Here is a 15,829-nt window from a genome sequence, read left to right as displayed (position 1 = left end):
ATCTAGGAGTAACGAGGCCACCTGCTAAATTACCCTGACATCTCCACATGCTGGTGCACAGCTGTGCATGTGTCGGCAAAGAGGTCTCAGCCTTACCCAGTACTTAGGACCCCCTCTCTCAGCCATTCCGAGGGGTGGGGGCAACTAAGAAAAAATCAGGGCTTTCTGTCACACACCTTGGGAAAAGAAGTCTTCAAGTTCTGTGACCGCAGGGTCCTCTATAGTATGGGGCAGCAGTGTGTGTGCGTGTGTGTGTGATCTATGAATACATTATGACTGTGAGAGTCTGTGCGAGAGCATTTATGTAGGAGTGTGTGTAGCCATATGTAGATATGTATCCATACATTTGTGTGTATATACATATGTGCATACTTGATGGTGCATATGTCTGTCGCTTGATTGTTCAAATAGATATCCTAATGTGTGTCCATGCATGTCCATGGGAGGAGGTGTGTGTGTGTGTGATTGTACACACACGGGTATGTGTATGTACACATGTGATTTACACAAGCATGTATGGATATATGTGTCTCAGTGTCTGTGTGTGTATATATAAATATGTGCACATACATATATTATGCATCTACGTTCCAAGCACAGGTGTGTATATACACACACGCACACACACACACCTCTATATGAGGCACAGTGTGTGCATAAGGCATGCTGATGAAATAGGAATCAGGCAAAGGCAGTGTCCCTGAATTTTGACTTTAAACTGCACACACTGTCGGTGCCCATCAAGCCGTTTCCTTGCAGCCCCAGCAGTTCAGAGAGAGGAGAAACTTGGCCCCCCTCTGCTCAGGGGAGTGACACTTCCGTCCCTTGAGCAGGGGATCAATCAGTCCATCTCTGGGAGGCGAATGAGGAAGAAGGCCCCTCCCCGCCCCCGCCAGGCCCTGGGGCTGCTCCTGTCTCCCCTCCCCCATTCCCATTTCTCCTGGGGACCCCTTAGTTTCTGTCTCCCCAGGACCGATGTTTTCACCTTTTTCCAGGGGCGGTACATGCCCTTCCCACACTCACTAGCGATGTGCGGCCTTCCTCCTGAGTGGGGCCTGGGACACCAGTTTCTCTTCTCTTCTTGGGGCCAGGCCCGAGGCACTGTTTGTGGGGGTGGGAATGTAAACTGACCCTCCCTCCCTCCGGCCCTGCTCTGGATTTGGCGCAGAGTATTTACACACCCATCCGCTGGCCACATGGGCAGGATGCCCTCTTGAGACAGTGGCCCCTTTAGGAAGTGAGGAATGCTGGAGCCGAAACATTCCATCGCAGTTTATGGGGGCGGGGCTGGGATTCTGACCTGATCTAGGGGGAGAGGATGGGGGTCAGGGGTAGGGGCAAGGGAGGAGCTAGTGCCTCTGGCCTGGCCACAGAGGGAGGGGCTAGTGACTCTCACCAGACCTAGGGAACAGCTGGAGAAGGAAAAAAACACCCCAGAAATGACAGTTAAGGAGGTGATGCCACAATAATTGCAGGCGAGAAACAGTGACTGGGTGAGCCAGAGCCTAAAGGAAATGGGAATGTGCACCTGGAGCACCCAGTAAAACTGAAGGGGCATTACACCCCATCCATTCCCCCAGAGTCTGATAGAGACCAGGGAATTTATCCCCTTTCTGCCTACACCGAGCCTCCCGTGGCAAGGATATTTACCCCCTCCCCTAAGCCTGCCAGAGATGGTAGGGGAGTTAGCGCGGGGAAAGCAGAGGAACTTCTGAGAAGGGGACAGGGGAGGGAAAGAAAACCAGGGTAAAGAATACAATAAACTCCATGGAGAGGAGATATGATGGAGGAAACACTGGAATGTTTGAAACTCTATGATTCTATGATAAGCCTTTTGGTGCCTCCTGGAAGGCTTCAGGTGAGCAGGGCTCACTCACTACAACAGGGTTTCAAACTGCAAGAAAATCTGAGGATAAGAAGGTGTTTTCTTCTGTAAGGGGGATATGAAACAGACTAATTTCCATGTGACGACCCTTGGGAACTGCACTCACCCTTAATCCACTAACACTCTTGCTGCTGGGGCCCTTCTAGGGTGCATCCCAGATACATGGACATTCTCAGTACACACTCTTAACGCTTGCTAGATGCTCCAGTGCAAATACCCTGGACTCACAGGAGCTCCCTGTGCACTGAACCTAAAGAAGCAGGTATTACATGCAACCATATGTACTGACACCACTAATACATTGCCTGAGCCTGCAAGTACCCATAATGTTTGCACAGTAGTTGTGCAGAGTCTGTAGGTGAATGTCCCTCAAGCATTTATCAGCCATAAATCTAGGCTTGAGGAATTGGCTCACACTTTATTTAATTGCTAGCAGTGCACTGGGTGTTGTACGAGATTAAAGATGGGCAAATTCTGCCAGAAAAGTACATACACATCAAAAATGCCCCCCTCTAACTCTAGCTAGTTACTTTCTGTAAATTTCATTAGTGAATTTCACCAGAGAATGTTTGTAGACCATGAAAATCTCATGAATATTTATGAAAATGCATTTTGCACTAGTGCTCATGGTATAAGTATTCACACTACGAAGCTGAAATCTCTGATTTGCCTGCTCCTGTTTATAAAATATTCAGTTAACCAATCAGGGAGCAGAAGTATTATTATGCAAAATAGGTGACCAGTCATATATCACAAACAACAAAGAGTTGAAGACAAAGTCAAAATAAGTAGTTAGCAAATACTCTATAGATTGAATACAACTAGACCCCATAGCCTGAAACATGCACCAAACATTCTAATAACTCCAAATAACAAGAAAATGAATAGAAATCAAGATCTGCTCAGAGACAATTCACAAATGAAAAACTATTCAGTGAATTTTGCATTGTCACAGTCCCTGCTCCAAGCAGCATATACCCTATAAATAAGGCTGCGAGTTTGTCGAAGAGGTCACGGAAGTCATGGATTCCGTGACTTTCCGTGACTTCTGCAGCAGCCAGTGCGCCTGGCTCAGGGACAGCTCAGGCAGCCCCTGAGCCAGACGCACTGGCTACTGCTGGGGCAGTCTCAGGCCACACATACACACACACACGCAGCAGAGTTTGGGTGTGGAAGGGGTAAGGGCACGGGATGGGGTGAGGCACGCTCTGGGCGGCACTTATCTGGGGGGCTCCCCGGAAGCAGCGACATCCCCCTCATTCAGCGGCTAGGTGGAGTCGTGGCCAGGCAGCTCTGCGCACCTGCCTCCACCCAGAGTGCTGGCTTCACAGCTCCCATTGACCGGGAACTGCGGCCAATGGGAACTGCAGGAGCGGTGCCTGTGGGCGGAGGCAGCCTGCAGAGCTGCCTAGCCACACTTCTGCCTAGCAGGGAGTGAGGAGGATGTCCCCATGTAAGCGCCACCCAGAGCCTGCCTCAACCTGTCCAAGGCCCCACCCCCCTGTCCCTTCCCACACCCAAACTCTGCTGCTGGGGGGTGAGGAAAGGGAGGCGCGGAGCCAGGTAGGGAGCCTACTGACCCCGCCAACCCCCTGCCTCCCAGCACCAGCAGGGGTCCCAGGCTGCGCGTTGTTGCTCATGCCTCCCCAGCATCTGGGCTGCTCTGCCTCAGCACCCGCAGGGCCCCTGAGCAGCCCCCGCCACAAGTTTTAGTCATGGGTATTTTTAGTAAAAGTCATGGACAGGTCACAGGCTGTGAATTTTTGTTTACTGCCTGTGATCTGTCCCTGACTTTTACTAAAAATACCCATGACTAAAACGTAGCCTTACCTATAAATCCACTGATTTGTTGCCTACATGTTTAAGACTGTCACACAATTGCAAAGGAGGCTGGTTCTTCTTCCCACAATTACCCTCCCATTCTTCTCTTTCAGTGCACTCACCTCCGGGTTCGGGTCTGAGTTGCTTGCTGCTGCTGTTGCACCTGCTGTTGCACCTGCTGTTGCTGTACCTGCTGAGGTGCTGTGCGCTTTCGTGTTGGTTCCATCACTGTTTGGGGCATTCCAGGGCGCACTGAGGGGCTTCCAACATATGGTGAGCCTGGGGGACCCATTGGAGCCCCCTGATGGGGCATTCGAGCACCTGATGGCATCCCAGGGCGCTAGGGAGGAAGCAAAACAGAAATAAAATGTCTGTTTGGTCACAGTTATTGCAACAGCAAAGGGGTTGGAATGAAGGCAGCAACTAGCTCCAATGTAGAGACCATCAAGTTTCCAAGCTTTGACCATTCTAATAAGCACCAATGCAACAGGACAAAGTAATGGAGTCAGGCCTGGCACTTTCTGGTCATTAGAGAGAGGAACCTGATAAGAGAGTAGGCTGGGAGGTAGTAAGGAAAAATACTTCACACAGCAAGACGTTGAGCGGCTGGGTGAGTAATTTTGTTTGATAAAATTAGATGTTGAGCGGGTGGGTGACAGATCCAGGCCAGATTACTGCAGCATTCTCTCTTGGACTGACCGTAAAGATCATGTAGAAGCTACATCTGGGCCAACATGCTGTGGTCTACATGTTAATCAAAACTGATGATGACACCATATCACACCAGTGATCCTAGCTACTGTGATCAAGGGACATTATAGCTGGCAGTCAAAGGTGAAACTTTAAAGTACTGGGGGAAGAGAGTTCTCCATAAAGGCCTTCCACTTCAGGATACACTATCACCAAGGATCAGAATAAGCCTATAAAGTGAGAAGATGTGGCTACAGAAAAGAGTCATCTCTTTGATCAGGCATTCCCCAATAACAGGGGAACATGAGAGCCTGATAACATTTCCTTAGGAATGCTAAAATCTCCTGACATCTCCATTGACTTCAGTGACTTTGAGTCAGACCATGAGATCAGTGCTGTACAAGACACAGCATAAAGTCAGTCCTAGCCCTAAAGAGGTATAGCCCTCCAAGAATCAATCACCAAGATTAATCTCATTTTAAAAATGCAAGCCCAACTCCTGGACACATCAAACTGTTACCCTTATTTATTATGATTTCAATGGCACCATCACTCTTGACAGAGCATGGTGTATGCACCAATGAGTTCTTTGATGACTTCTGAGTCCAATGCGCAAGTGATGTATAGATCAGATAACAAAGCACCTGCTCCGGCCGCAGATAGTGAGCAAGTGTTTAACATAACCGTCCACGTAAACACCACCAAAGCCAGCAGCTTAGTCCACACCTCCAGGCTAGCTAGCCAGCATACTATACTACCCCACCCACCAACACCAAACCTCATCAGGCTCCCTGCTCCTCATAAGCCTTAGAAAATAGCTCTTCCTTAGATTCCAAGGGGCTGGTTGCATTACAGAGGTGGCAGAATGTTGGAGTGAAGGTAGAGGTGGTGTGGATAGTAACAGAAAATTATAGGAGGGCTTAGGGGCAGAGGCACAGACAACCTTTGCTTGCACTGTTAATGGGAGGGGGATAGAGGAGAGACCAGCTCAGAAGACAGAGTGGGCATGGCTAGTGAGTGCAGATAATAGAGCTGGTATGGGAGACTGACTGTGGGAGCTGCAACTGGGTAAAGGAGAGGGAGGGGGCAGTAAACCAGTAAAAGAGAAGCCTTTGTATACCGCTGAGAACTTCTTCACCTGTCCCAGCCTGTACCATTGGCTGAGCTGCAAACACTGTTATGACAACTCTTTGGAAACTATGGCTCTCTCCTCCACCACACTCCCCACCCCCGAAACCCAGCAGTCAGCAAAAGGAAATGGCTTAAAAATACTTCTCACTAAATCTTGTATTTAGAATCTCCTGTTGCCTGTCAATCCACAAACCGTGGCTGCCTTCCAGCAAGGAGAAAACGGACTGTGGGCCCTGCTGTTGCCTGTCAATCACCGCAGCTCTGCTGCCCCATGTCCACTCCCTTGGAAACTGCCTGGCCAGGAGAAACAAGATTGTGGGCCCAGCTATCTGCGTCTGCAAAGGATGAATTATGGCCAGAATAGCAAAGTTGGGTGGGCCAACCCAGTTACTGGCCTATATCCTACTTTCTGAACTTCCTGTTGGCTCCCCTTTTTCTTGTTGGGCATTAAAACAATGTGGGTACCAAACAAATATCGCCTGTCACAGAGGAAGAGTAGCTCCACCAAGAAATATGGTTAGTACTATTCTGGCTGACATCTTCCATTTAAATTCTTATGTCCCCCTCACACCTTGTCCACCCCCTGCTTTGCCTAATTACTTTCCTTCTCCCACCCCCACCTCTGCACCTTCTTCTACGCTGTCCTTAGATGTGGAACAAACTCCGAATCCCAGTACATGAGGCCACACCCTTTTCCCCACTGCAACACCTTCAAAAGCCCCACAGACCACCTAGGTAAAATGCCTTCTCAACCCAATATTATCAGAGAGGACAAGGAGGCAACACCTAATCTAACATCCTCCTCAGGGTGCCCTAGTGCATCTGGTCTTCTCTGTGCTCCTGCGGGGAAGGCCTGTCGGTACTGTGTCTTGTGCAGAGCTGAGCACATTGTCAGTGCCTTAGGCCCCTCCAGACAGCAGCATGCTCCGCATTGCCATGAGGTGCTGCCTCTCTCCTTCATCCTTTCCAGTCTCTCCTTTCTTCTGTTTTACAGCTTGTCCTGTCTTTTGTTTCTCACTCTCCTCCCTTCCAATTCAATTCTCTCACCTCCTCAGTGTCTCTCCTCCTCCCCTTTTCTCAAGCAGTTTCCTCCTGTCACATAGTACAGATGAAGGACGGCACAAGACTGCACGTCTCCTGGTTTTAATATGATTGTGCTTCTGTTTGCATTCTTACTGCAGACACAAGAGTCCTGTTACAAGAACTTCAACAACAGAGCACGTAAAAGACTGAAATGACAAAATGAGACTCAGGCTGAATCTGTGCAGCTGCAGGAAACTAATCTGAAATGTGGACAGGCAATGGGAGAAGCAAACGAGAAGAGCAGCAATGCCTGAAATAGTCCAGCAAGTTAGATGGCAGTTTACAATGCAATATGGCTGTAAAAAAGCTAGGTCAGTTTTGGGTTGCATATGAAGAGCCCAAGGTTGAGTGCTGTATTCCAGTTGGAGTCCCCCTGGAGCCCAATAGAGGTACCATGCCTCCATGCTCCAGGGGGACTCCATCTGGAATGCAGCCCTCAACCCTGGGCTCTTCAATAATGTAAAGAGATTGACAAATGAGAAGTTTTAAAAAGAACAAAAATGTCCAAGTGTCTAGAGAGTGTAAAAGAGCACAATACAGCTTGGCTAGGCAACAGCATCCAAGGTGCTGGCAGCACATGATGGCAGCTACTAATGACAGGTTTGAACACCCACAAGGGAGAAGACTTTTCTAGAGCGATAAGTAGTGGTATCACTCGGAGTAATAGGACGAAATTAAGACTGTATCTTAGGGAACCCTGCCTTTGGTAATAGTCTCTCAAGGAAGTGGTGAAAGCCCAATTGACAGCAACATTTAAAATTGGACTGGAACAAGTATAGGAAAAAGGGCTGTAAATAATCCTTTACAGCCTCTCCTCTCCTTCCAGGATGACTATAAATGTGACCTAATAGACATTGCCTTCTCTAATGTCTATGACAGAGTTACTAAGTAGAAATTTCAGTGCTTCAATTCCCACTCCTTAGAATCTCTCACTTCACTCATTTCCAGCAAGCATTCTAGTCCTCCAGTTCCCTGCACTACCCCATGCCCTATAATCAGGGACCAAGTATTCCAGGATTCCACAGCTGTGGCATTTGCTGCAGACTCCACCCATCACTGCATATGGGGCAGCACAAGCTAAAATCTTTCATGCACAAAACACTGTTTCTAGGATTGTAAGCCGATACCTAGACCATAAGCTTTTTGAGGCAGCCATCATCTTTTTGTGACATGTGGGTGTACAGTGCCTAACACAATGGGACCCCAAATCTTTAATGGGGGCTTCTAGGTGATACAACCATTCAAATACATAAATAATAGCTCTTATAGTTACAAACAAAACCAGTACAACAAAATGGCGATCAATTAACATACTGCCAGTCTGCAGACTAAGGAAGACATCAGATATAAGAGCTCCATGCACCTCAGTGTGGCTTAATTACAAAAAATGACGACGTCAGTTTAAACTGCAATGTTGTTGAACTACTGCTTTGCTGAGGATTACAACAGAACTATCCACATAGCCCATGTCCCCATAATTGGAGGGCCCAATTCCAACTCTACTTCTCAATTTCATTCATAGATTCATACAATTTAAGGCCAGAAAGGACCAACAAATCATCTAGTCTGACCTCCTGTATAGAATCATAGAATATCAGGGTTGGAAGGGACCTCAGGAGGTCATCTAGTCCAACCCCCTGCTCAAAGCAGGACCAATCCCCAATTGCCTGAGCGAGTGCCTGATTGGCTGGTAGCCTGCAGGGGGGGGGCATTGGGGCTGTCTGCTTGTTTGTTTCAGGGAAGCCTGACTGTTTAAAAATAGCCAGAGCTTCGCGAACCAGCTGAGCGGCGGCGAACCAGCTGAGCAGCGGGGGACAGCAGAGCAGCACACAGCAGGAGTTTGCCTGGGAGTAGGCCTGGGGTGAGCCCAGTGAGGCTTACATCTTGCCAACTCCTCTGAGGAACCTCATAGTAGGAAAGTGATATGGAAGGGGGTGGTTCAGCTGTTGTGACCTGCACTGGATGTGCCATGTTTGTCTTTCTTCCACAGGATAGAAGCGACTTTGTCTGTACAAAGTGCAAGCTGGTCTCCATATTGGAAGAGAAGATTGAAGGTCTGGAGCAACAGATAACGACCCTGCGTTGCATACGAGAAACTGAGGATTTCCTGGACAAAACTCAGGATATGCTTCTACGGGCACAAAGCTCTAAAGATTTAGAGCAGGTTGCACAGCGGAGCCAAGAGGCCAGTGAAGAAGCTTGGCAACATGTGACCTCTAGAAGAAGAAGGGGGAATGTCCGGGCTTCAGCAACACGGACACAGGTAACTAACCGCTTTCATGTTCTCTCCACAGGTACTAATGCGGAGAGTGGACCAGATGCTACGTCTGAGGGAAGGGAGCAGAAGGAGACTCCGCTGGTTGGAAGGCATGAGATGCACTGTCCTGAGATGGGGGGTTCCACGACCACCACTCCCAAGAGAAGGAGGCGGGTGGTGGTGGTCGGGGACTCTCTCCTCCGGGGGACTGAGTCATGTATCTGCCGCCCTGACTGGGAAAACCGAGAAGTCTGCTGCTTGCCAGGGGCTAAGAGTCGCGATGTGACGGAGAGACTGCCGAGACTCATCAAGCCCTCGGATCGCTACCCCTTCCTGCTTCTCCACATGGGCACCAATGATACTGCCAAGAATGACCTTGAGCGGATCACTGCGGACTACGTGGCTCTGGGAAGAAGGATAAAGGAGTTTGAGGCGCAAGTGGTATTCTCGTCCATCCTCCCCGTGGAAGGAAAAGGCCAGGGCAGGGACCGTCGAATCGTGGAAGTCAACGAATGGCTACGCAGGTGGTGTCGGAGAGAAGGCTTTGGATTCTTTGACCATGGGATGGTGTTCCATGAAGGAGGAGTGCTGGGCAGAGACGGGCTCCATCTTACGAAGAGAGGGAAGAGCATCTTTGCGAGCAGGCTGGCTAACCTAGTAAGGAGGGCTTTAAACTAGGTTCACCAGGGGAAGGAGACCAAAGCCCTGAGGTAAGTGGGAAAACGGGATACCGGGAGGAAACACAGGCAGGAACGTCTGTGAGGGGAGGGCTCCCGCCTCATACTGAGAATGAGGGGTGATCAGCAGGTTATCTCAAGTGCTTATATACGAATGCACAAAGCCTTGGAAACAAGCAGGGAGAACTGGAGGTCCTGGTGATGTCAGGGAATTATGACGTGATTGGAATAACAGAGACTTGGTGGGACAACTCACATGACTGGAGTACTGTCATGGATGGTTATAAACTGTTCAGGAAGGACAGGCAGGGCAGAAAAGGTGGGGGAGTAGCACTGTATGTAAGGGAGCAGTATGACTGCTCAGAGCTCCGGTACAAAACTGCAGAAAACCCTGAGTGTCTCTGGATTAAGTTTAGAAGTGTGAGTAACAAGAGTGATGTAGTGATGGGAGTCTGCTATAGACCACCGGACCAGGGGGATGAGGTGGATGAGGCTTTCTTCCGGCAACTCACAGAAGCTACTAGATCGCACGCCCTGGTTCTCATGGGTGACTTTAATTTTCCTGATATTTGCTGGGAGAGCAATACAGCGGTGCACAGACAATCCAGGAAGTTTTTGGAAAGCATAGGGGACAATTTCCTGGTTCAAGTGCTAGACGAGCCAACTAGGGGGGGAGCTTTTCTTGACCTGCTGCTCACAAACAGGGAAGAATTAGTAGGGGAAGCAAAAGTGGATGGGAATCTGGGAGGCAGTGACCATGAGATGGTCGAGTTCAGGATCCTGACACAGGGAAGAAAGGTAAGCAGCAGGATACGGACCCTGGACTTCAGGAAAGCAGACTTCGACTCCCTCAGGGAGCGGATGGGTAGGATCCCCTGGGGGACTAACATGAAGGGGAAAGGAGTCCAGGAGAGCTGGCTGTATTTCAAGGAATCCCTGTTGAGGTTACAGGGACAAACCATCCCGATGAGTCGAAAGAATAGTAAATATGGCAGGCGACCAGCTTGGCTTAATGGTGAAATCCTAGCGGATCTTAAACATAAAAAAGAAGCTTACAAGAAGTGGAAGGTTGGACATATGACCAGGGAAGAGTATAAAAATATTGCTCGGGCATGTAGGAATGAAATCAGGAGGGCCAAATCGCACCTGGAGCTGCAGCTAGCAAGAAATGTCACAAGTAACAAGAAGGGTTTCTTCAGGTATGTTGGCAACAAGAAGAAAGTCAAGGAAAGTGTGGGCCCCTTACTGAATGAGGGAGGCAACCTAGTGACAGAGGATGTGGAAAAAGCTAATGTGCTCAATGCTTTTTTTGCCTCTGTCTTCACTAACAAGGTCAGCTCCCAGACTGCTGCGCTGGGTATCGCAACATGGGGAGTAGATGGCCAGCCCTCTGTGGAGAAAGAGGTGGTTAGGGACTATTTAGAAAAGCTGGACGTGCACAAGTCCATGGGGCCGGACGAGTTGCATCCGAGAGTGCTAAAGGAGTTGGCGGATGTGATTGCAGAGCCATTGGCCATTATCTTTGAAAACTCGTGGCGAACGGGGGAAGTCCCAGATGACTGGAAAAAGGCTAATGTAGTGCCCATCTTTAAAAAAGGGAAGGAGGAGGATCCTGGGAACTACAGGCCAGTCAGCCTCACCTCAGTCCCCTGAACAATCATGGAGCAGGTTCTCAAAGAATCAATCCTGAAGCACTTACATGAGAGGAAAGTGATCAGGAACAGTCAGCATGGATTCACCAAGGGTAGGTCATGCCTGACTAATCTAATCGCCTTCTATGATGAGATTACTGGTTCTGTGGATGAAGGGAAAGCAGTGGATGTATTGTTTCTTGACTTTAGCAAAGCTTTTGACATGGTCTCCCACAGTATTCTTGTCAGCAAGTTAAAGAAGTATGGGCTGGATGAATGCACTATAAGGTGGGTAGAAAGTTGGCTAGATTGTCGGGCTCAACGGGTAGTGATCAATGGCTCCATGTCTAGTTGGCAGCCGGTGTCTTGTGGAGTGCCCCAGGGGTCGGTCCTGGGGCCGGTTTTGTTCAATATCTTCATAAATGATCTGGAGGATGGTGTGGATTGCACTCTCAGCAAATTTGTTGTTGAACCTCATCAGATTTCTTTTGGCCCAATCCTCCAATTTGTCTAGGGCCCTCTGTATCCTATCCCTACCTGCCACCGTATCTACCACTCCTCCTAGTTTAGTATCATCCGCAAATTTGCTGAGAGTGCAATCCACACCATCCTCCAGATCATTTATGAAGATATTGAACAAAACCGGCCCCAGGACCGACCCTTGAGGCACTCCACTTGATACCGGCTGCCATCTATACATGGAGCCATTGATCACTACCCGTTGAGCCCGACAATCTAGCCAACTTTCTACCCACCTTATAGTGCATTCATCCAGCCCATACTTCTTTAACTTGCTGACAAGAATACTGTGGGAGACTGTGTCAAAAGCTTTGCTAAAGTCAAGAAACAATACATCTACTGCTTTCCCTTCATCCACAGAATCAGTAATCTCATCATAGAAGGCGATTAGATTAGTCAGGCATGACCTTCCCTTGGTGAATCCATGCTGACTGTTCCTGATCACTTTCCTCTCGTGTAAGTGCTTCAGGATTGATTCCTTGAGGACCTGCTCCATGATTTTTCCGGGGACTGAGGTGAGGCTGACTGGCCTGTAGTTCCCAGGATCCTCCTCCTTCCCTTTTTTAAAGATGGGCACTACATTAGCCTTTTTCCAGTCGTCCGGGACCTCCCCCGATTGCCATGAGTTTTCAAAGATAATGGCCAATGGCTCTGCAATCACATCCGCCAACTCCTTTAGCACTCTCGGATGCAACGCATCCGGCCCCATGGACTTGTGCACGTCCAGCTTTTCTAAATAGTCCCGAACCACTTCTTTCTCCATAGAGGGCTGGCCACCTACTCCCCATGCTGTGTTACCCAGCGCAGCAGTCTGGGAGCTGACCTTGTTCGTGAAGACAGAGGCAAAAAAAGCATTGAGTACATTAGCTTTTTCCACATCCTCTGTCACTAGGTTGCCTCCCTCATTCAGTAAGGGGCCCACACTTTCCTTGGCTTTCTTCTTATTGCCAACATACCTGAAGAAACCCTTCTTGTTACTCGTGACATTTCTTGCTAGCTGCAGCTCCAGGTGCGATTTGGCCCTCCTGATTTCATTCCTACATGCCTGAGCAGCATTTTTATACTCTTCCCTGGTCATTTGTCCAATCTTCCACTTCTTGTAAGCTTCTTTTTTATGTTTGAGGTCAGCAAGGATTTCACTGTTAAGCCAAGGTCGCCTGCCATATTTACTATTCTTTCTGCACATCGGGTTTGTCCCTGTAACCTCAAAAAGGCTTCTTTAAAATACAGCCAGCTCTCCTGGACTCCTTTCCCCCTCATGTTATTCTCCCAGGGGATCCTGCCCATCAGTTCCCTGAGGGAGTCAAAGTCTGCTTTTCTGAAGTCCAGGGTCCGTATTCTGCTGCTCTCCTTTCTTCCCTGTGTCAGGATCCTGAAGTCGACCATCTCATGGTCACTGCCTCCCAGGTTCCCATCCACTTTTGCTTCCCCTACTAATTCTTCCCGGTTTGTGAGCAGCAGGTCAAGAAGAGCTCTGCCCCTAGTTGGTTCCTCCAGCACTTGCACCAGGAAATTGTCCCCTACCCTTTCCAAAAACTTCCTGGATTGTCTGTGCACCGCTGTAGTGCCACTACATTTCACCCAGTTACCTCTTTATTATTACCAGTAACTTGTGTTTGGCTAAATCAAATCTTTGAAGAGACTTTCAGTCTGTACTTTAAGACATCAAAAGATGGAGATCTACCACCTTTCTGGTAGTGTGTTCCAGTGGTTAATCTCCCTCACTGTGAAAAATTTGTATCGTATTTCTAATTTGAATTTGTCTGGCTTCCAGCCTTGGGTCCTGTTATGCCTTTTTCTGCTAGATTACAGAGTCTTTTAGTGCTCAGTCTTCTCGCCCCATAAAAGTACTTATACTCTATAATCAAGTCACCTCTCAATCTTCTTTTTGATAAAATATACAGATTGAGTTCCTTAAGTCTTTCATTGAAAGGCATTTTCTCCACCCCTCAAATAATTTGTGTCTCTCTGTTTTGCACCCCCTCCAATTTTTCAACACCCTTTTTTTATAAATTCATAGATTCCAAGGCCAGATGGGGTAGTCAATTATTTTTTGTCAAGGTCCAAATTTCTTGGTCAAAGTATAGTCAAGGTCTAGACTTCAGAGAAAATAGTAAAAAACAACAACGATAACAATAAGTAAATAAAAAGATTTTGGGGTCCATTCAAAAGTGTCTGGTGAACCATACTTAGCCCACAGTCCAACTATTGACTACCCCAGTCTAGTCTGACCTCCTGAATAACACAGGCCAAAGAACTTACCCAAAATAATTCCAGTTTGAACTACAGCATGTCTTTCAAAGAAACACACACAGTCTTTATCAGCACTGATTTAATATTTACTTCCAGATCATTGATGAAAATGTTGAATAGCGTCAGATCCAGTACCTATTCCTGAAGAACCCCACTAGAAACACCCACATTTGAAGATGATTCCTTATTCATGATTACTTTTTGAGAGCTATCCATTAGCTAGGTCTTTCTAGTTAATGTGTGCTTTATTAATTTTGTATCATGCAAATTTTTTAATCAGAATGGCTTGAGGTACTAGGTTAAACATCTTACAGAAGTCAAGTGTATGTCATCTCCACACTTAACTTTATCAAACACCTTTATAATCTCAACATGAAATGAAACTGGATTTTTTATTTTCCATAAAATCAAGTTGACTGGCATTAATTTTGTTCCCATCCTTCAGTTCTTTACTGATTAATGGAAAAGCAGATACACGATTCATTTTCCCCATGATCCTACTTGCCCTTTTTAAATATTGGCAGAACACCAGTTTCAGAGTGGTAGCCGTGTTAGTCTGTATCAGCAAAAACAACGAGGAGTCCTTGTGGCACCTTAGAGACTAACAAATTTATTTGGGCATAAGCTTTCATGGGCTAAAACCCATTTCATCAGATGCATGCATCAGAACACCAGCACTCTTTCAGTCTTCTGGAATTTCCCCAGTATTCCAAGATTTATTAAGAACTAATATCAGCAGGCCAGGAGTCTCCTCAGCCAGCTCTTTTATGATTCTTGAGTGCAAGTTTGATTATTTAACAATGTTTATCCCTAGCAGATGTTGTTCAATATCCTCCTCAGTTACTGACGGACTGGAAAGTACTTCATTTTCCTCATATGACAGAAGTACATCATTCTGTTTCTTTCCAAATGCAGAATATTTTTGAGCACTTCTACCTTTTTTACATCATTATTTACAAATTTACCCTCTCCATCTACTAATGGGTATATACAATTGCTTGGATTTCTTTTGTTCCTAATACATTTTAAAAACTTCATCTTATTGTCCTTAACCCTGCCAGCAAGGGATTTTTCCTTGATGCCCTCACCTTCATCAATTTTCTATACTTGATAACTTCTGGTGATTGCTATCTATTTCCCCCTTGTTCCTCTTTGTAATCTACATTTTTTTAACTTCTAATTACTGCTTTCAATTCCCCATTGAACCAAAATGGGCTTTTAGCCAAAGTTGTTCTTTCTTTCTTTCTTGTGGACTCATGGGGTTTTGGCCATCTACTACTAAGCGCTTCTTAAAGACCTCCCAATTTTCATTCACTTTTTTTCTGCCTAAATTTTTTCTCCTAAGCATAGAATCTTAGACGATTAGGGTTGGAAGAGACCTCAGCAGGCCATCTACTGAAACCCCCTGATCAATGCAGGACCAATCCCAACTAAATTATCCCAGCCAGGGCTTTGTCAAGCCAGACCTTAAAAAACTCTAAGGACGGAGATTCCACCACCTCCCTAGGGAACCCATTCCAGTGCTTCACCACCCTCCTAGTGAAATAGTTTTTCCTAATATCGAACCTAGACCTCCCACACTGCAACTTGAGACTATTGCTCCTTGTTTTGTCACCTGCCACCACTGAGAACAGCCTAGCTCCATCCTCCTTGGAACCCCCACCTTCACGTAGTTGAAGGCTGCTTTCAAATCCCCCCTCACTCTTCTCTTCCACAGACTAAATAAGCCCAGTTCCCACCAGCTCTCCTCATAAGTCATGTGCCCCAGCCCCCTAATCATTTTCATAGTCCTCCGCTGGACTCTCTCCAATCTGTCCACATCCTTTCTGCAGTGGGGACCCCAAAACTGGACACAACACTCCAGATGTGGCCTCACCAGTGC

At 47.3% G+C, this 15,829-nt stretch overlaps 1 protein-coding gene across 9 annotated transcripts in view; it reads right to left on the bottom strand.

The window, feature by feature from the left end:
* SMARCD3 (SWI/SNF related BAF chromatin remodeling complex subunit D3) overlaps window positions 1-15,829 on the bottom strand; it is a 245,590-nt gene that overhangs the window by 125,137 nt on the left and 104,624 nt on the right. For all 9 annotated transcript variants that reach the window (XM_074946671.1, XM_074946669.1, XM_074946670.1 and 6 more), the window contains one exon: window positions 3,829-4,046. In XM_074946671.1, the coding sequence (XP_074802772.1) occupies window positions 3,829-4,046 (218 nt within the window). The remainder of the gene's footprint in view (window positions 1-3,828; window positions 4,047-15,829) is intronic.

Source organism: Natator depressus, chromosome 2 (assembly GCF_965152275.1).
Source record: "Natator depressus isolate rNatDep1 chromosome 2, rNatDep2.hap1, whole genome shotgun sequence".
Classification (NCBI taxonomy): Eukaryota; Metazoa; Chordata; order Testudines; family Cheloniidae; genus Natator; species Natator depressus.
The sequence above is the reverse complement of the archived record's forward strand: the minus strand, read 5'-3'. Positions and strand labels throughout refer to the sequence as shown.